Source organism: Oreochromis aureus, linkage group 17, assembly GCF_013358895.1.
Source record: "Oreochromis aureus strain Israel breed Guangdong linkage group 17, ZZ_aureus, whole genome shotgun sequence".
Lineage (NCBI taxonomy): Eukaryota > Metazoa > Chordata > Actinopteri > Cichliformes > Cichlidae > Oreochromis > Oreochromis aureus.
This window is the reverse complement of record NC_052958.1, coordinates 15936422-15957712: the sequence shown is the minus strand read 5'-3', so window position 1 is coordinate 15957712 and position 21291 is coordinate 15936422. Positions and strand designations below refer to the sequence as shown.

Sequence of the window (21291 nt, the reverse complement as noted above, 5' to 3'; positions counted from 1 at the left end):
AAGGATAAAGTAATCGCTGTTGCCAGGAAAGTGTGAAATCTAATCAGGAAGGGAATAGCAGGAGTAAAACTCACACACATACACAGGTGAACTACTCAGCAGTTCAGTGATGGCAAACTACCGCACCATTAAAATGCTTTAAATGGACTACAAATGGACTAAGTGTTTTGGTGACTTTTTGTTTTTGTAGCGAAGACGGACAGCAATTTTCAGAGAAGCTAAAAAGGGTATCGAAAAAGTGAAAATAAACCCCGGTGTCGCAGCATGAAGATACAGATACAGAGCCTCTGGTGAATAGCTGGGTGCCTGCTGACAAATGGTGATGTAACACTGAGCTCTTCGCTGTAAAAAGCCTTCACATGAGAAGAATCAAAATCTGCTCCTGGGAACGGATCACTGTTAACAACTCTACAAAAAGTCTGTGTCAAACTTGGTCAAAGTTTAAAAGCTAAGCGTTGGGGTTGTACCCGCCTAAGTGAGTCCAACTGCTGCCAAGTCAGCCCTCGCTACTCCTTTCCATAAAATATTATTGGCTTCCAGTCTGTGTTAAGCACTTTGATGCTGATCATGTGAAAGTAGCTTAAGTTGTCAGACAGGCACGCAATGCAGAAAATCCTTCACCTTTTTACCCCCCACAGGGAGAAGCTGAGAAGCTTCTTTCCATTGTACATATAGGACGACCTGCCAAAAGCATTTCCATTTCCTTTTAGAAATCCACGCCAGTAAACTGCTATAAGGTAAATAACTACACTTGGGTGATATTTTGCATTCATCTGTTGTCAGAAAAATCTGAAAAATGTTTGCCCACTCAAGTCAGACAAAGGTAGGAGGAAATGCTATCACAAGTTACTGAGTTTCTAAGGTCATTCACAAAAAAACATGGAAGAAAAAAAGCAATCTAATGGATCTGAAGAACATTTTGATTGATGCTACAAGTTCATGTGTCGCCATTTTTAAAATTTGTTAGTAGTAGGTTTTTATCCATTAGTTTCACTCTACTTAGTGACTTAGACTAGACAAATACATTATTAATAAGTAGTAAATCAAATAACTGGTAAAGCAATTATATACTGAAAACAGCTCCTATAGCTATATGTAAAGACAACAACACTCCACATTCTTAAACAGTCAATTAAGATTCCATGAACAATACAAAACTGGGGAACTGCTTCCCAACTCTGGAAGTCTGGTGTGGTAGTAAGCACCATCACTGCGTGGCAAGAAGGTCCTGGGTTCCTCCCAATTTCAAAAGACATGTTCATTTAATTAGTGACTCTAAACTGTCTATAGATGAAAATGGATGGATAGATAGAAGCATGGATGGATGCATAAGTACAGGTAGACCACGAACCAACGAACCACCAACGAAAACCTTGATCCCTCGAACCATTCACTGGTTGGAGGCTGAGGATATGTGCATTGTCTCCAGTGTACTACATGCTAGCAAAGATATTTGGGGTGTATAACATCAGATAGTATAAAATTGTTTTTACACATTTATAATCTCAGTCAGTCATTTTGGGTCATATTGAATAAAAATTACGACAATTTTGTAATAATCCTGATCATGCCATGCTTCAAAAGATTATCTGTGGTATGAAACTGGACAGTCAGTGACTAATGACTTGTAACTGACAACTCTTTAGCCAATGAGGATGCTATCCCGCAGTCAGACCGCCTCCCTCTTTGTCACTGTTTTTCGCAGTTTTGATGGTGATGGTGGAAATACCAATAGAGCCTTCAAAACGGCACTTCAGAAACCAATGGATGACATCACAATAGTTGCATCCATCTTTTACACCATCTAATATGTTAAACTGGCAAAAAAGATTTTCAGAAAACTTGACCTTTGACTCCTGAACTTAAGTTCGAGGTCACTGAGATCCCAGCTCATCTGACATTTTTACGGTATCAATTTGAAACACCTACGTCGCTTCGTTCCTGAGTTAGCGTATCCATGTTGCCTGCCTGCCGACTCAAAGTAAAAGTTAGCAGCATAAACCTCATATAAAAAGGTGGACACTTTATTTATAAATCTAACCTGTCTTACACTTGTTTCTTCTCAGGTTTTTGCAGAGCATGCTCAAATCACCCACAAACAAACACAAACACATCAGGGTACTCACTTGAACACATGAGTTTCAAAGGTCAGTAATAGCGCATGCAGCTCATGTTCCCATGTCTCACTAAAAGCCTGGCCATTAATGACTACACACTACATACAACTTACATTTCCGCCACCAGCTAACAGAAGATTTATGTGTTTCTGGGTACAGAGGTCGGCAAAGCAGACGCTGTTTCAGCGCTTCTAAGTGGAAGCACTTGTGTAATAATGATCATGAATAATCCATATCAGTCATGTCAGAAGAGCTGGATCGTGTTCTTCATTAGCTAAGCCCTAACGAGCCAAACATGTCATGTGATTTTGGAAGAATATTTCCTTCTTCCAAGGCAGCAGAACAACAGATGTCAGAGTCAATATATTTTTTCACGCTGCACAATTTTACTGCAGTTCCTCAACGCAGTGTCAGTTGCTTTAAGTTTTACCTTTGCGTTCCATTTGTCTTGGTTATGGAAAATTATGTTCAGTTTAACTTTAGAGGTTTTACTCATCTGTGAGGCAATGAACTGATTATTCTAGAGTAAACAGGCTTGCTTGTGATTCATCCGATTAAAAATGTCATTGTCTGCTATCTAATTTGGTTCTTTTAGGTTTCTCTGTGCTTCCAAATCTGTTTATTCCTTTCTTTGTCTTCCATATCTGTCTTAAAGCTACTTCTTGTGTAGGTTAAACTGCTTTTTTATTTTATAATGTGTTTTTACCTTTATTTGCCATTTCTGAGGTTAGGTTCTGCTCTGCCCTGATTGTGTTCACCTGTTCCTTGTAATCCATCCATCCTTTAGCTTCACGAGGTCTGGAGCTCATCCCAGCTGTCACAGGCCAAAAGGCAGGGTACACTTCAGTCTATCATAGGCTAATACAGAGAACGGACTGTGGAAGCTGGAGTGAAGACATAGACATGGGGAGAAAATGCAAACTCCACAAAGAAAGGGCTCAGCCAGTCAGTGGATTTGAACCTAGGACAGTCTCACTGTGAGACCACAGTTCTGATCACTGCACCATCGTGCTGCCCATTCTTTTTAGGCTTTTATTTTCCACCTTGAATAGCCCTAAATTTAGGTCCAATCTCAAGTTGCACTTAAAAAATAAAAATACAGGACATATTTGTGGGGAAAAATGCAAAAAATATATATCAAAGAATATTTTATATGAGCTCGTAAAAGAGGGAGATAGATAGTTTGAAGTGCTGTGAGGATGTGAATGAACATGAATCTGTTAAACTGAATTCAATAGTGAAATTAGTTTAAGCAAACTTCCACTGATAAGACGGCACACTCATCTTGTCCTGAACAAACGCAAGAAAGCTCTGAAGTGACACCTCAAGAAGTTTTGTTGCCACAACCTGACGTCATCACAGAACTCATTAAGATTTTTGCAACATGAATAAAGTGATCGGCTAGCCGCCAGCCACCGTTTCACAGCTCCGCTCGATAAAGCTGCTAAGCAATAACACCTCCGTTTTTTCAAAGCAGACGTCTGAAGTACGTAGACGTACAGAAGCTGGTGTAAAACTCAGTGTTCGACTTTGCCAAATCAAAACGGAGTCAATAATTATCCAGCTATGACTAAAAGTCACATTTATACTGTTTAAAACACTTCACTGATAATTATACACACTATATGCCCACATAGTCATTTCTATAGAGAGCTTTTGTTAAGCTGAAAACACTTACAGTGCAGGTACTAGAATTTTGACCGATCACCTAAGGTTCCCCTTTTTCTCAAAAAAAATATAGGTTGCATGTGAATTGCAACATATCTAGCCCAACTGCATTAATTATTCACAACATTCTTTGAAATAGCACACTGACTTTATAGTTTGTGCTGAATTATTCAGGGTAGTGCAACAAATGGGGAAATATGTATGCATCCAATCATTATGGCATATCAGGCTGTGTGTCATGTCAGTGCCTCACATTCTCTCCCTCGCTCTATAAACTGTACATATTCTACCAATCGTGTCTCTTCACAGCGATGGGTTTTAAGCACTACAGCTCACTCTGCACACTTTAACACCTTTATTTCAGTAGGACATTTTACTAAAAATTCACATATAATCCTTCATCTGTTGTCCTCCCATTCACTATATAATTACAAATCAAAGTAAATCCTCTACAAGCCCCAGAATTAGCATACATAGCTAGTTTATACCGAGGCTACTCCCAAGCCAGACAAGGCCCCCTGGCTTTGTAAATAATGAACTGCGTTGCAGTCAAATCCCAGTTGTAATCATTTGCAACCTCAGGATCGGCTGCATTTATCCGGGCACTGGGGGAAATCTGTTGATGTCGATTGCATAATACCGCATAACATAACTGAAGCCCGCAGTGCCAATTTCCAGGCAATAATTGCAATGACAACTTCAAAGATGAACAGAAATCAAAACTAACAGATGTATGACAATCTCAAGATAGCTCAAAATATCTTAGAGAGCAAAGAGGGGGGGAAATTGTACTAAACTTTTAGATGCATGATAAATGTAAGCTGCATATAGAACCAAATTCCTCTAACTCTTTTTCTTACAGCTTGCAGAACTGCGTGTATTGATGACTATGCACAACTCATTCTCTCTTGCCCCTGCTCACAAAGCTGCAGAACCTTATACCAGTTTGTTTTTTTGGTTTATTTTGCACATGCTTGCAGTATCATGGTAGAATCCAGAATCTCCTGTACTTCTCTAAGCAAGGATTTGGTTTCCCTCAATACATCTTCTATATCAGCTCATTGTTCATTTTTTACTAAATGGGTAGAAAATTGTGTCATTTCTGAGTTAAGGATGCACTGATTTTAGAGGTCACCAAATCACTGCAATCACTAGCTATGTTTCGTAATGACAACCTTATACAACATGGCACATACGTGATTAAGATGATTATAATAGTAACTGAATATTTTATGTGTTGAATGGTGGTTGTAGGGAGCTGCTCCTTTGCACATTTCATCTAAACCCTTTCTTCCTCTTTCGCTCCAGACACCCATGGGTGTGGCAAAGCCAATCCACCAGTTTGAGCTGAGTAGCAGCGACTGTCTCCACGGCAACCAAGGGTGGATGCTGAAGTCTTTCAAGGGTGCACGGTGCCTCTGTTGCACGTTAAAGGGATCGTCGTGTAGCAGGTGGTGCTCCCTCCTTCAGTGTAAGTGGGAATGGCCTGCAGGGCCACAGGGCCTGGTCAGAGCCACGCAATGCCGGGATACCTGTCAGCTTACATTAGCACAGATCACAGAGCCAGCATCAGTCAGTGGCTTGCTTTGTGTCGGTATCAGGCTTATTCTTACGGAGACAAAGACGGAAGGCATCTGTGTGAAGAGGCTCTTGAAGCTGGGGTCCAAGTGCTCCCACCATTTATTAAAGTACCCTCCAGAAAGATAAGGCATAGTTTAATTTCACTGGAATTTGCAATTATCAGTCGGAGGCATTCTTTTTGGGGAAGCAATCACTGCTCCTTGACCTATAATGATTTCATAGGTCACAAAGTTTAATCATAAATGTAAGCCGAAAAGCCTATGACAAATTAAAAATATAGATCCTTAATTTAACCTCTGGAGAGTTTCTCCTCCATCTTTGCTTACATGGAAAATGTCTTCAGTGATGAACCGTGGTTTATTTTGAATACAGCAATGTCGCAGCTTTTAACACAAGAGGCACTAGACAACACACTTCACCTGTGGTGCAAGACCAAACATTCTCCAGACAGAGACCATAGCCTGTGAAACATTTAACAGCAACTCTTAAACTAAACTGCAAGAGGAAAATAGCCGAAGCCTGGAGAATGCAATCAGCACTGAATGTAGAGACGCTTTTGAATGGATATAACCAGAGGCATTTACGCCTCCGTCTCTGTGGTTGTTAGTTCATCAAGGTTAGGGTTATGCTCATCTCCAAATCCACAGACCACTTCATACCTGTATTTGATATAGGGGAGATGAAAAGGGGGAAAAAAGCCTGATCATGAGTGGGTTGTGAATAAGTAAAAGCTACTCAATTTTTCTGAAGCATTTCTGGTTTGTTCTTTACCTGAGTGTCAAACTGTGACAGCTTTTACCAGATTAGCATGTTCTGAACTCTCTACATGGACAAGCAGAATAATCATGATGAGCACATGGCTAATTTGCACATAATAACAAAACTCCAAAGCTATTTCACGTTCACTGCGATTCATCCTGTATTTACTCACAAGCTATCTACACAAACACAAAACCTTTTCATCTTAATATAACAAGTTTAAACAAAACAACCATTAAACTGAAACATTATCTATAGCAGATGAGCAGTATCGCAAAGGGACTGTGCCTGCGAGATGTATCTGATTCTTCAGTTGAACCATCCTCCTCAGAAATGGTCTCAGTGGAAAGGTGTGAAGAAGCCATTTTTAAGGAACCAAAACCAAAAGAAAAGACTGAGGTTTGGCAAATTGCCCAAAAACTTTACTGAAAATCAGCAGCAACAGGTCTTATGGAGCGATTGTCAAAAAATATCCAGCAGAGGACATCTGTTAAAGATGATGGAGACTCTATCATGGTTTAGGGCTGCATTTAATTATTTCAGTCATTGACTTTCAAGCTTTTTTTTGTGCCATTTTTTCTAACAAACCATAAAGAAATGAGTGGGTGGCTCAAGACTTTTGCACAGTTCTGTATTTAGAGCTCAAGACTGGTAGCAACAGGTAGGCCAGAAGCAGGCAGGTATAAGATCAAGACTCTGTTTTAGTTTCATAATCGTTACTGCTCTTAAAGAGACGTAAGTTAGGTGCTGATACATTTCCCAAACTGAAATATGATGTTAAACTGTCAATGATTACCCAACTCAAAACTATAGCCAGTATTACTCAAGGAAATTGAAAGCTCTTCCAATAAAGACAGACTGATTATTATCATATCATTTACAGCTGGAAGCAGGAACTGGTTGTTCAAAACATGTGGAAATCTCCAAACTGCGACAGACCATGCACATTAAAATGCATATATAGAGCTGGAAGGCATCCTGTAATGATTAAGCAACTGAACACAACATGTTTTTGTAATTATAATATGAAACGATGCTGGAACGGAGAAGAGTTTGCTTTCCAAAACCCTCCAAAATAATTTGATTCCTCCATACCAAACACAAGGTAGCTAATCCAGTCTGCCCTAACTTTCTGTGTTAATTGCTAAGCCCCTGGTAAACTCGCTCAGGAGTTCCTCCATGTTTTGTTTGCAGGTTCTCAGCCTTATTGCCAGCTGAAACATTATACACTTTCATTAAAAATCCTGAATGGCAATATGCTCCCAGCTCACCTGCAGGGCTCTTGACACAAATGATCTTTTTAGAAAAGAAGTGACTCCAGAAATGTAACTGTAGCTGGATTCCAGGAAAAGCAAAAAACACAGTAGCAGGCAACAATGTCTCTACAACCAGACATCGGATAGAAGAGCTATGAAGATAATCAGACAATTAAGTTCTCTGCTGGCTTCCTCAGAACATACACTCGGCACTCTGTGAACATGCCTTTTGGGGAAAAAAAACATTAGGTGCTGAGGTGGTGTTGTCTCAGCAGGGAGTCTATGTTTTGCTGCCAGATGAACTGATGCGGTTTATCCCACGTGAGCCTCCAAGCGGATGTATTGATTTTGCATGATGAGAGGGTGGTGGTAGCAGCAGGGAATACAGACCTATGAGCTACAGAAGCAGTGTCTCTGAGTCTAATACCTGTGCTTTTTACATCTTGCTTGATGGCTGCAGTTTTATATAAACAGAACGTGTGAGAAAGAAGAACCATTACACTCTCCAACCTTGTAAACTTAACAAAGATTGTATGTAATAGATCAGATAGATTTATTGTTACAATTCACTTCTACTTTCTTTGACTGGTTCTAACTTGTTCTAAATCAAGAAAACAAGATTAAAACCACTGACAGGGAGAATGAAAAACACTGATGGCCTTGTTAAAATCCAATCTTATGCTGGTAGAGCTTGATTGTGCAAAACAGCCCAGGAAATCAAGAAATAGGGCCAACACCTTTGGACATCTCCAAACTCCACACGAGGATGTGCCGGAACAAGCCCAATCAACCCCACCAAGACCCAATGGACCTGCTGCCAAAGTCTCGGTGCCAGAAAACCCACAAGCCACATCTATTAGTCGATTAGTTGACATAATCAATGATGCGGACTACAACAACTGGACATCGCAGACGTGTAATGGTTACATGCCATATTATTATTATCATTATTATTTCTAACTACAATGTGTTACTGTACATGAAAATCTGGAAGCAATATCAGCTCCATAAGATGCATAGGCATTTATTACGCAGGCTCCCTGGAGCTGTGATGTCGACTCTAGGTGGTAAGCTATAGATGCTATACTTATTTTCAATGATGGACTGGTTTGTGCTTTAAAAAAAAAAAAAAAAAAAAAAAAAAAAAAAGAGCTTCTGTGTTAATTGTGTTATGGACACTGGGTGTCAAAAGCCAGATGGATGTGTGATAACCATGAATTAACAATAAGCATCACTTTTTTGGGCATGTCATGCTAATTAAGTATACAGTTTGTCATCTGTGTATTGGCTAGGAAACAACGTGTTTGACGTACGCCGAAAGGTCAGAGCTGATATGTGACCAGCAAGAAAGCAAGATCATAAAGATGTCATATGACCCCTCAAATAACTTTATAAACTGTGGCAGTGTAGTTAAAAGCCAGACAGCAGTTTGTAACAGTCCAAAAACCCTTGCAGCTTAACAGAGAAACAAAACAGTGCATAATTAATGTTGCTGGGTTTACAGCCTGGTCATGGCACTATCAGCATGCACACACTAACAAAGCTACACACAATCTGAACAGGAGAAGACAGTCAAAGCTGGTGTAATTGAATGTAGCAGAGATTTTATTGCCACTGCATTATTCACAAAGGCCACTGCGTACTGTATCGCCTCATGTGAATGACTGTAGGGGAGACGTAATGCTGCAAAGACGCAGTGTGTGAGAAAGTAACACAGACTATTTCTGAGGTCTAACACACAGCAGGCCTTTGAGAAGCTTGGGGTGAATTAATTACTTAGTAAATTGAAAACGCTAAGTCATGTGCCTCCAAATGGACTCCGCTTTGCTCTTTAATCCAACCTGCACAGTGATGGGTAGCTGAGTGAAATAGAAATGTATTTTGCAATCACAGTGAAGCAAAGGAGGCTGTAAGACAAAGAGATAGAGATGTAGAGTTAATGACTGGATACAGGAAGACCCTTGACACCCTCCCAACTACTCCCATTATGGAGCAATAAAATTAAACAGCATGGAGGACTGCCTTGTGGAATGGGTATTCCAGTTTCAGCTCCACAGATGATGAATTTTCCCAGATGCAGAGATGCAGGGAAAAGACAGATCATTGAGCCTAAGATACTGCAAAGGCTGAATAGAACAGCCAGTGTAAGAATAAAAAAAATTTATATTGTTACTGAGTTTCTATGTTTCACTGGGTCATTTGTTTAGTCTAACAGCAATAAACCTGACCATGCCTTGACTGTATATTACAGACTCAGTCACATTTGCGTGGTAACTAGTTGCCGATCCCCTGGCAACCTCCAGTTATGAGTGGATCTGTATTGCTATAGGTTTGCTTTGGACAATACCAGTTTGCCACAGTCACCTGCAGTTTGCATGAAAGCCACCAACTTGTCTGCAAACACTTGTCATTTATCTCCCTAAGCAAAACGAGTTGTGCCTTTTGAAATGTGTTTCTTGAAGCACTTTGGTACAAAATTTGAAAGCCATTGTTTTCTGTTTCTAGTTTGTGTTGCACTCTTTGCAATTCCACTGCTGCTTAGCAAGTTTTTTGTGTTCTTTGTGTCACACTAGCGACTGCCAACAACTCCAGAAACCGCTTTGAAGCAGCTGAGGAATAAACACTTTTCCTCAGTAACTAGTGGTTGCCAAGGGTTCACTGCTTTCTAGGACTGAGTGAATGTGGCCTAAACTGTTAATTTTACAGCAGCTTCCACAAACCAGTCCCCAAACTGTGAATGAGTAATTTTTTATAGTGACCGGTGGTCGCTAGATGGTTGCTGCCTAATGTCTAGGCCAGCACCTGTCAGGTACTGGGTCCATGGTGATCCAGTACCTGAGAAACACTGGCCTAGATATTAGTTTTTGCAAACAAGTTGGTGTCATTCATGCAAACTACTGGTGATTGTGGCAATCTAGTCGTGACCAAAGCTAGTAACCAACACTACAGGGCTTGTACTTTATTCAACGTTATTGGTGAAGAAATTATTCAAACTTTACTGCTTTCCTCAAGCAGGCAGTTTTCTCTGTAAACAAACTCGACAGCGTAAGTGGAGGAACATTATTTTATCATTAAAAATAAAAATTTATTATGTACAAGTTCGGGGTGCAACAGAAGCCCATGGCTGATGCACACAAATTACAAAACTTAGATTTTCTGTAAGCATCAGCACTATTATTACCTAAAGCAGGTGGCAGCCTTTTTTATAATTACAGACCTCTTAATTGCTGTCCATGCCTTCAGTTTGCTTAGTGCTCCAAATACACGTCTCATATATTGCCCACTTACAGCTGGAGAGTTGGCCTGGAGATAAGGGAGCAAGTTAGATGACAGCTCTGACAAATATGCTGACGACGTCGCTTTTACCAGGGCAAGCCAAGGATGTGCCCCTGTTTTTATGTGCATTATGGAACAGGGGCTGCAAGTGCGTATGGGAAGAAGCGAGGAGGATTAAAATATGGATGAAAAAAACTACTGGATATCAGGCAATTTGGGTGGGAATGACACATTCATCAATGGCTGAATGAGCATGTAGTGAAGTTTCTTATTACAAACAATGATTCACTGGTGTTTTTCTTACTACTTTAAAAAAAAAATCCCACTTAGAAAGTATTCAGATATTTTAATCCCTTCACATAGTCAGTACATACTTAAAAGTTCCATTTTTTATTTTTATTTTTCTTAGCTTTATCTGTCTTATTACACTAAAATTGAATCAAAATTTCTTTGGTCCAACACCGGGGCCATCTTTAAAGTGCTTAAAACTGTTTTTCCCTGTTTTCTGCCATATATATCCTGTTACAGTCTTTGGTTGCTAAAATAAAATATAGCCAAAGTCTTTTAAAATCCAAATCCCTCTAGTAGAGCCCAAGAATAGTAATAAGGAGCTAGAAATTAATATAACAAGTTCACTTTAACACACATATATATATATATATATATATATATACATATATATATATATATATATATATATATATATATATATATATATATATATATATATATATATATATATACATATATATATACATATATATATATATACATATATATATATATATATATATATATATATATATATATATATATATATATATATATATATATATATATATATATATATATATATATATATATATATATATATATATATATATATATATATATATATATATATATATATATATATATATATATATATATATATATATATATATATATATATATATATATATATATATATATATATATATATACACACATCAGTCCTGCTTTGATTCAAGCCTAGTAAATAAACGCACAGCTTTATATTCTGTCAAGAAACCCACAGAAAATGTCACCTTTCAAGTCCACATTGTTGGATAAATGAGATCAAACTGCTGCACAGAGCTAGGCAAATAGTTGCACCATAATTGCGTCAATGAAGAGAGAGGTTATTGCCATGCTAGAGTCTATTGAAGTGAAGTGAGTGGCTTGGCCTGAGTGTGCACCCAACTCCACTTTAAAATCTCTGTGGGATCTATTATGGATCTGCGTGCATGTGTGTGAAAGTCTGTGAAGGTACTAGCTCTGTAATGCATCAAATACGCTTTACTGTTCAACATGTGTAGCCGACGATACGGCAGAAGATTAAAGGATGATGTGCAACAAAGAGAGAAAGACATCACAGCGTCGCATTAAAGGATAAATGATACTGGAAATATTATACATAGGCCATTTTGTTACGGACTAAACATCCCATTAAGGGACTAACCAGTGATTAAGCCCATCGTTCCATTCATCCCTGCTTTAAAATTCCTTTCCCCAACTGTTTGTATTGAAAGGAAAAAATTCAGGACATGGAGAAAACAAAACATTAAATCATTTCCTAAAGCATTACTCAGATAATTAACAGGTTTTAAGAGGCTTTTTTGGATATCATATGCAAATCAATATAGCACATGACGAAGAAACAACCATTTGGATATGTTGGTAGTTTTTTTAAAATAAGAAAATTAGAAACTAATACAAATGAACAAATATATAATTGGTTATTTTTAAAATATTAAAATGTTGTGTGACCAAAAATAACAGAAATGTAAGAATACAATAGCGAGTTTGGGTATCTTAAGAATGGCCTTTTCACAGACCTTTCTCCAGGAATCTTAAATCCCCAGGCCCATTTTAGTCTTTAGTGCTTCCCCCAAGCAGCCATGTCAGCAAAATCCATGAATCAGATGGCAGGTGTTAGGTCGAACATTGCTCCGTTTTACTCATTTTAAAATGCCACTGGAGAAATTTACTACACTGGAAAGAAAATATTTTATGAAGTTTTAGGCAAGTCTTTTTCTGCATAACTGTTAGATTGGCTAAAGTATTTATACAAAAGTCTCAGTACTAGTAAGTTTGGGCTAAAAATACTAAGCCCCTAAGGTGACTTGTATTTAAATATAAAACTCAAATTTTCAGATTTGGATAATCTTTTTCCTTTAAATATAAATATATACCATCTCAGAGCATCTGAGCCCATGACTCACTCTCTCTCCCTCTCAGTGGTCAACACGCTTCACCTCATTGTTGCTAATGAGCGATTTTATCATCTGGAATCAGCACTTTTCATAACAAGCCCTAGTACCTATGGACACTTCTGCTTTGTAATTTCGCTCTTTTGCCTATTGTTATTCCGCTGTTCTCGCTCTCTGGGAAGAACAGGTGCTGTGGAACTAGAACAAAAATACTAGACATTGTTTCGCTCTCAGCGATCACTTAACATGCAAATACATTCAAAAATTCACAGCACATATATTATCTTCAACTTATATGCATGGTGATTTGGCAGAAAATGCTGCATTTAGTGATTTGTTTCCCCCCATTTAAATAAGCACTTTGCAAAACATCTAATTGAGTTTCGGCTGTAACTGGGAGTGAGGCACACCTCCGTCTGCATCAGCGCAGCCCACAGAGTTTGTGCATTTTGCAGAACTAATGCGTTGCTTGTATATTTATCTTATGCATAGGGTTTTTGTCAGATAACCCTGCAGCTATAACATCTCTGTTAAGACTGAGGGTAAAATTGCCCACTACAATCTTTCTACGTTCAACGTAGAAAGATTGCTGAAATTGGCTATTTGGTTTTTTATCTTGACACTACAATTTCCGGAATAACTACACTGTCAACAACAAGGTGGAGGATGAATGTTTATTTGCATACTGGCACATGAATACAATCTTTTTCTCCTGTCTCTTGTATCCACACACAGACACACACCCTGGTATACAGGGGCCTCTTGCTTTCGAAAGCATACTCATCCTTTTAATCGGTCTGGAATCCATCAAAGTGGGTCAAACTCCCTTCCCCATCTGCCCGGGCCAGATTTTAAATGCACGAGGGCTGATTAAAAAAAGACCAAGAAAATAGGGCAAACGCCTACAACGCACAAACACATACGCACGCACACGTATACGTATCACTTGGGAGACCAGCGGCGGGAATGGGATACCAAAGGGAGGAGCGTGCTTGCGAGTGTGTGTTGGTAAGGATATTGAGGGCATTTGTAAGCAGTTACTATGTGCAGTGTAACAAATGAAAGGTCAAGAGCTTCGATTTGAGTCTGTCGGCCGTGTATTAATTTGTCATTTTTGTGCTAATTTGCATACGGCCACCCTTTGTTGATCCATCAACGCTGACTAACACGACACAGAGAGGGTGGAGCACACAGAAAGGGGAGGGGGAGTGTGTGGCAGGGTGCTGGGTAAGACAGCTGTGTCGATAAGCTCGCTTCCACAGCTGGGTGTTGTTACTGTGCGAGCGCATTTGTACTTGTGTACGCGTGTCTGCTGTGCGCCTGATTGACAAGAATGTGTAGCTCACATGCATTGGTGTGGTTGGTTTGTTTCTTCGCAGTCTTGCGTGTATTAATGTATGACTACATGTCATTGCGCAAACATCTGCACACATGGAGAAAATTCAGCTCAAAACTAAAACTGACAGAAACAGCTGCAGAAATGTTCCAGATAATCAGGCGAGCACAGCTCTCACAAAGCTTCAGCTTCTCCCTCGGGATCAACCTGCAGGACTGTCCAGGTGTCATATGACGTGTAACGTCTCCACATCTGCACTGGTGAACGTGCAGCAGTCATAAGAGGGGATGGGATCCTGTATTTAACCTGCCATCACGGTGCACGGACGGGGATCCCCAAGATTACGCTTTGACATTTCCATATTACCCAGAAATATGTTATTCAATTTATTATAAACGTCATAAACATTAAAGGATTTTTTTTCAGTCTAAAAATGTAAATGTTCAGTTTAATGTATTTAATTGAACAACCGAGAGCCAAGAAAACTGCAGTGATCAGTTTGTTATCCACTATACTGACTACATTTTTCTTTACATTATTTTATAACTGAAGGTCACAAACAAACTTCTTTACTGACAACTGCAGGACATGTCAGCAGCAGTCAGTTTGTGCTATGGTAGATTGTGTGCACAGGAGATAAACTGGAAGTTGAGCCATTGGCATCTGAGCAACGAGGAATAGGTGTTTACTTGTCACTCAAACTGCTGTCTGGTGTCTCGCTATGAGTCATCCCATCTTGAGGCTCTTTCTGTACTCCTTGAGCCTGTTTGGGCTGGAGAGAGTGCTCGCTTGAGAATGCACATTAGTTAGCACTGATTAATGCATCTGAAGATGTGAAATGGAACAAGAGGCACTGTATCATGTCTGCATTCAGCTTTAGTAGTGGAGAAAAGAATTTTTATCAGGACATCAGTACAAACATCCCTCCTTGGCGTTAAGCACCATAATGAGAAGAAGCACTTTTTAATTAGTGTATACAGCCACATTTCATCTTTTCTGTCAAGCCCTGAACGTGAACCCTCAGTCAGACAGTCGGAAGTGGAAACCAGTGGTAGCGCAGCTCTAGCAGTTTGATTAAGTGAGGTTGGCCTGGGCTGTGGCTCTGCTTACAAACAAAGCACAGGCGACAGATGCTTATAGGCAAACCCAAACAGAAGCTTTTTAGCCAAATTCCCCCTGTGGCCATGCTGCTATAAACCTCCCAAATGCCAGCTCGCTGCAGAAGAGAGGATTATTTTGAAGGAGACCAGTGAGTAGCAGCTCATTTTCTTCCTCTCTTCCTTAACAGCAACTGAATATTTTAGAAAAACAAACAAACACAAAAAGGGGTCGGTAAAACATATCTGACAATCTGTTCAAAATTTCACTGCCAATTTTGCTTAAGCCCTGATTAGACTAAGAAGTCAGTGTTATTTCCTTCTTGTTATCCATGTTATAATAGTTTATCCTACACTAGGAGCTTCTTTCTGCGATGTTGCTGGAGGTGTAATGCTGCGGAGGCCATATGGAAGACAATGCATTTTAGACTGTGGGGGAAAGGGAGGCTTTTAAGCAAAGACACTCCAGCTGTAGCAACTAATCACACGAAACGCTAATTTGAAAACCAAGGACAAATCCCGGGGAATAATTATGTATAATTTATTAGATAGCTCAGCCCTGACAAACTGTTTGGTGGGGTATTGTAGAGTAGTAACAACCAAGTATTAAATACAAGGACACAGACAAATCAACTAATAATAATGAAGGATTGAGCTAAATTTGACTTGACTGTAAAGTGACACTTGCACAAAATTGGAAATATTAGGAGATTATAATTGTTTAATCTAGACTTAAAATTCTTTTTTTTATTATCTTCCATATGTATACCGTTACAACAGTAGATCCTCATATAAAAAAAGTTTAAAATACTACGAGTGATCCCTGTGAGCCTGAAGCTCAGGATTTAAACTGCTCTAGAGCTCTGTTTCTTGCTATTTTTGTCTACTTTTGGATCTTTATGATGTCAGTAAGAAAGGATTTCCTTATATGGTGTAAAGACAGATGAGCTAAAACAGCTTATGTATGAACTGATGGGCTGCACCAAGGTAGGAGATAAATAAAGATTTAACAATGAATCCAGCAAAATGATTCCAGTAGAGTGTGGAAACACAAATATGTAAGTAGAAGTGAGAATATTAGCCCTCCTTTTAAACTTTTACACTCTGTAAGATTATTTCACAAAGATTTAAAATCTGCAAGTGCTTTCTCCTCACCAGAGAAACCGCTCAGGGACAAGAACCATTGTGTGTATTGTTTGTCTAACCAACTCTTAGTAGTACAACTCTTTAAAGTGTTACATGATGACGCTACAAGAGCACTTCCTGCAGAATTTCTGCCACTTGAAAGAGAATCATGACTAAAAATCTGCAGCAAACTAAGTAATAATACCCAAAGGGTTCGGAGCACTGCCAGCAAGTCTTCCCCTGATGGGAGGGTTTCCATGAATATGAACACTCCAGCACAGCAAATAGTCAGAAGGCAGAGAGAGGTAGTTGCGTCATTCCTCCGTGTCACCTTGTCGCACAGTAGAAGTAGCACGTCAAAAGAGGTCATTTTACACCACAAGCTCAACATGCATTTTAGACACACTTGAAACACTTGTAACCAAAGGAATAACAGCCTGCTGGTCAATCCACAATCTGATATAGCTGTATTGGAGTGATTCCTACAACATAATGATGATGCTCCAGCCCAGCACTGCAACCAGTTATGTTGTTGCCATATCATGGTTTGGGGTTTGGGGGAATACACATATTTCAGGGCTTTCTGGTAGAAAGTCTTTTTAGTGGTGGGCAGCATTGTGAAAGGATCTATGCAACTCAACCCAAGATATTTTCCTAATCATTACAGAGTACAGATAAGAAATTTAACTTGAACTTCTAACTTAAGCATTTTTCCTCCTGCATGTTCATACCGGTCCACATCCAGTCATGTGTATGGTTGTGAAACACTGAATGATCTTTCTGGCCTGTAAAATCTAATTAGTTCCCAGAACTTAAAAAAAGTATGCAAACTCATTGTCTCAAAAAAAAAAAAAACAACTAAGTAAAGGTTACTTAATATAACTATATTAGAACAACTTATTCATTTCTCTAATATCAACGAGAAGAAGTTGATAGTGCAGATTCTTGTTCCCCTGCACTGAATGATCACAACGATCCCTTAAAATGTTTGTTAACCCCACAACCCTACCACTTTAAACTGCCATTAGTTTTTAACCAAATCTTAGCAAAACTGATGGCTGTTTACGGAGCCCCGCAAGGGACATGGGAGAGAAAAAAAATGAAGATGAACTTTTGCGAAAAGTAACTTGGGATCTCGCAAAAGTTAATCTTCATTTTTTTTCCTCCCATGTCCCTTGCGGGGCTCCGTAGCTGTAACATGCAAATCCGTACAAAAGACTGCTACAAAAAAGAAGAAGAAAAAAAACTTTGTTAGTACTGTATTCTTGAATATTTAACTTAACAAATCTCATGCAGTTACTGAGCTGAAAAGAAATGTCTTTTTGCAGGGGACTTTCATGAAATACGCATGTTAAAATTGTCAGACTGGCAGTGTTTGTGGACTGTTTTGCACAGAACCACTGCGCTTGAACATAACCTTCTGAAGTAATTAGCATGGATAGACTTTTCATCTTGTTTTTAGTGCATCACATTTGAATTCTAGGTCAACTGCAATGCTATAAGCCAAGGTTAACCACAAAACTGCAGGTAAGAAAAGATGCTCCTTCATTCTACCCGATGTCTCCTGTTAATGTGCCACCTCTGCTTGCTTTTGTATGTCAGTAAGGAAATATCAGTTAAAAGCTGGAGCAAGTTACAGAGACAGTATAGGCACAGCAGTGTGTCAGACTAGAAAGTCCCAGACCAGGAAAGCTGTGACCCGTCTGGGTACATGTTTGCAAAGCCTGGCAGTGCATACTAAAGAAACTGAATAACTTCATCACCCTGATGGAGCGGCTGAAGCTTCAAAAGGCACCTACTTTGCAATTTAATTTGCCCCGACTGATTTATAATTGCAAACTAGGAAGGGCAATCTGATGAAATGAATATCATTAGTAGATGGTAAACAATTTGACAGGAAATGTTTTAAGTGTTTAAATGACTGTACTGAGAAAGTACTGGTATGGATCAGTGCAGTGACGTTATATCACCCCAAGAGTGGAAGAAAAAGACTTGTGAGCAGCCCAGCAGTGGCTTTTCCTTCAATTGATTTATACGGGGACTTCCTGGGACTATAATCTGTGATCTAGGGTCCTTTTGATTTTGCAGTATCAGAGGAGCTTCTTCCAACAGGTATGAGCCCTCCAGGGAGCCTTTCTTCACTAATGATTTGACATGAAAAGGCAAAGCTGAGGTTATGACAAACACAGAAGGGGAAAATCTTCAAATGGTAAAGTCACAGTGGCTCAGTGGTTTGAGGGCATATGAATAAGATATCCGAAGGAAATGATTTAAGAGGCAGAGATCATGACGCTCTACTTGCTTACCATAAAAACAAAGTGATCTAAAATTTCACAACAAGAGTAAAGCAAGCACAAGAGCAAAGGGATGAGACAGTCTGGTCCGTTGCCAGCCCAGACTGCAATTTGATTGATGGGCTTATGAGGCAGGTGTATTTCTACATGTATATGTCGTCCAAAACTGAGCTCCCCTCAGCACTTCTTCTCACTTGAAACGCAACCCGCAAACCACTTTCCACACTTACGAAACCATGCTGACTGCACCTGGCTGCAAAAATTTCCAATCATCATCACCTTTTCCTCCCCTTTTATGCTACAAAGACAACCAGCAGGCGCTTGAAGACTGATATGAAAAAGGATACAGTCTCACTCACTTCCCTTCTTCCTTCCACCCACAATAAAACAGAAAGTACTGGCTTGGTTACAGGAGTAACACGCACTCGATCAATAACCACCAACACTGCTTCGTTGCATGCACGCATGGGCTCTGTGCAGAGCTGAATTATGCAGGGGGTGGTGGTGGGGGGGCAGTAATCAATGTAGGGCACTGTGCACACATGTCCCTATTTCTCTTCAAACCAACAGTGGGCAAATCATGAATCATTAAACATCATTATACAGATTTATATGAACTCTGAATTGCAGTTTCACACAATCCAACTGTCAGATGATTTATTTATCAAGAGGAAGTGTGAAGATGTTTTGCACTATTCTTCTTTAAGATCTTAGACAAGTTATTGCCAAATTATTCTTTGGTAAATTCGAGTATAGAGAATTTTGGCCAAGATCTCTCAAAATCCAAAACAAATCCAAAACACAGCACTTTGCAATGTAAGCACAATACAAAGTCGTGGAAAACAAAGGGTTGAGTTTACCGAGGGGATTCTGAGGGGCTCTGTACGCAGATAGGAAACACCCAACATTCACTGTTCCGCAGAAAATCCGTCTACAATTTACCATAATAAAAGCCACAAGGCATTCAAAACAAGAAAAAAAAATACTGTCAACACAAATAGACAAAAACAAGCAGCTGACATCTCAGTAAACAAAACAAGCAAAAGGTGGACTGAAGACGAGCAGTTAACTTGCCTGGAACGTGTAGAACCTCGTCCCGTTCGGCGGATGCACCTTGGGGGAGTTGGTCCCCGTACTCATGTCTGAGAAAATCATAATCCCTTTGATGGGCAAACAATCCACAGCTGATTCTTTAATTAAAAAAATATTAAACTAAGCTAATATGCGTCACAGAGACTGTAAAACGATCCGAGGCGAGGACTCGGATCAGCCCCTGACCCGGCTCTGCGCTCCCGGCATCAGAAGGTGGAGCACTCCGGTACGACGCGTAACGCTCCGGGGAGAAGGACAACCGCGACAATTAAAGTGAAAACGAGTCAGCTCTCTTCACTGGTCTTCCTGCACGTCCCCACTCGCATGCGGTGTATTAGTCTGTATCCTTTTAGCGATCTGAACTGAGAGTAAACCCCGGCAGCTCCATGGTCTCTCCACGCCCGCCGCAAGCAGCTCTGCTGGCGGCTCAGATGGGTCGCTCTGTGCACGGATTACTGCCTCCCTCCTCCTCTGGCTTCACCAATAATCAGTCAGAGCATCACAGCGAGGCTCAGCCAACAACATACCGGGTGCCTAAATTGGCAGCAGAGACACACGTTCGCTCTGTTTGTACACTGTAAAAATGGCCTTTAGCTACAGTCATTTCAACTTATTTTCATTTCTTTTTCCTTTTTTAAGGCAGATAAAACAAAATGGGACAAGAACACGTGTAGACTATTGTGTTTTCTTGTGCTAATTTAAAAGATAAATTAAAAGAAAAACATGGAAATAAATATTTCCAGTGAGTACTTTTTAAAAAGAGTTTTTTTTAAAAGCTATTTTAGAAAAAAACCCCTCAATGCTTGCTATGTGGTAGTACCGTTTAATTATTTTTAAAGCGCAATTTCTAAAAAAGTAGCGTAAATAACTCTTACTAGGTTGTCAACGCCTTTTTTGGAGTGTACTGTACCTCCGTATTGATTGGAGGAGCAGAAGGATGCTTAAATTACTCAAATGAGGCAATCGTTTTCTGTGTGACAACAGGAGAAGCTATCACTGTCTAAAACATGCTGTCTGGATGGCGTGCTGTGCTCACTCAGTGGGAGAAAGATGGCCGTTTCAGGTGAATAATGGCTTAAGCGTTTAAGACAACTTCAAACTTCAGGATGTTGCAACGATGTTGTTGAGTATCAAAGACACCAGCAGACAAAAAAATGTTTCGTGCACTGGTCATTTTTGACATTTTTAGATTATTTTTCTTAAATAATAAGATTAATTTCAGAGTGATGGCAGGGGCGGATCTAGAGAAATTTTCTTAGGGTGGCATGAGGGTGGCAAAGAAATCAAATGGGGTGGCAAAATCAAAGCCTTTTTTCCCCAAACACATATGCAGGTGGTTACATATGGTTAAAATGATTCAAATGCAGTAAGTATACATGTTTTTCATATAAATATAGTCTATAACTTAATTATTGTCTGTAGCCCACATAATTACACACTTTAGTTACATAAAACATGT

General features: G+C 39.5%; 1 protein-coding gene across 4 annotated transcripts in view; it reads right to left on the bottom strand.

The window, feature by feature from the left end:
• The window catches only part of ppfia2 (PTPRF interacting protein alpha 2), a 107976-nt gene extending 87661 nt beyond the window's left edge, over nucleotides 1-20315 (bottom strand). For 2 of the 4 annotated variants that reach the window (XM_039601552.1, XM_039601551.1), the window contains exon 1: nucleotides 19815-20315. In XM_039601552.1, the coding sequence (XP_039457486.1) occupies nucleotides 19815-19895 (81 nt within the window). In that variant the 5' untranslated portion in view covers nucleotides 19896-20315. The remainder of the gene's footprint in view (nucleotides 1-19814) is intronic. The other 2 variants (XM_039601554.1, XM_039601553.1) reach the window with 2 other exon arrangements.
• Nucleotides 20316-21291: the final 976 nt, after the last annotated feature.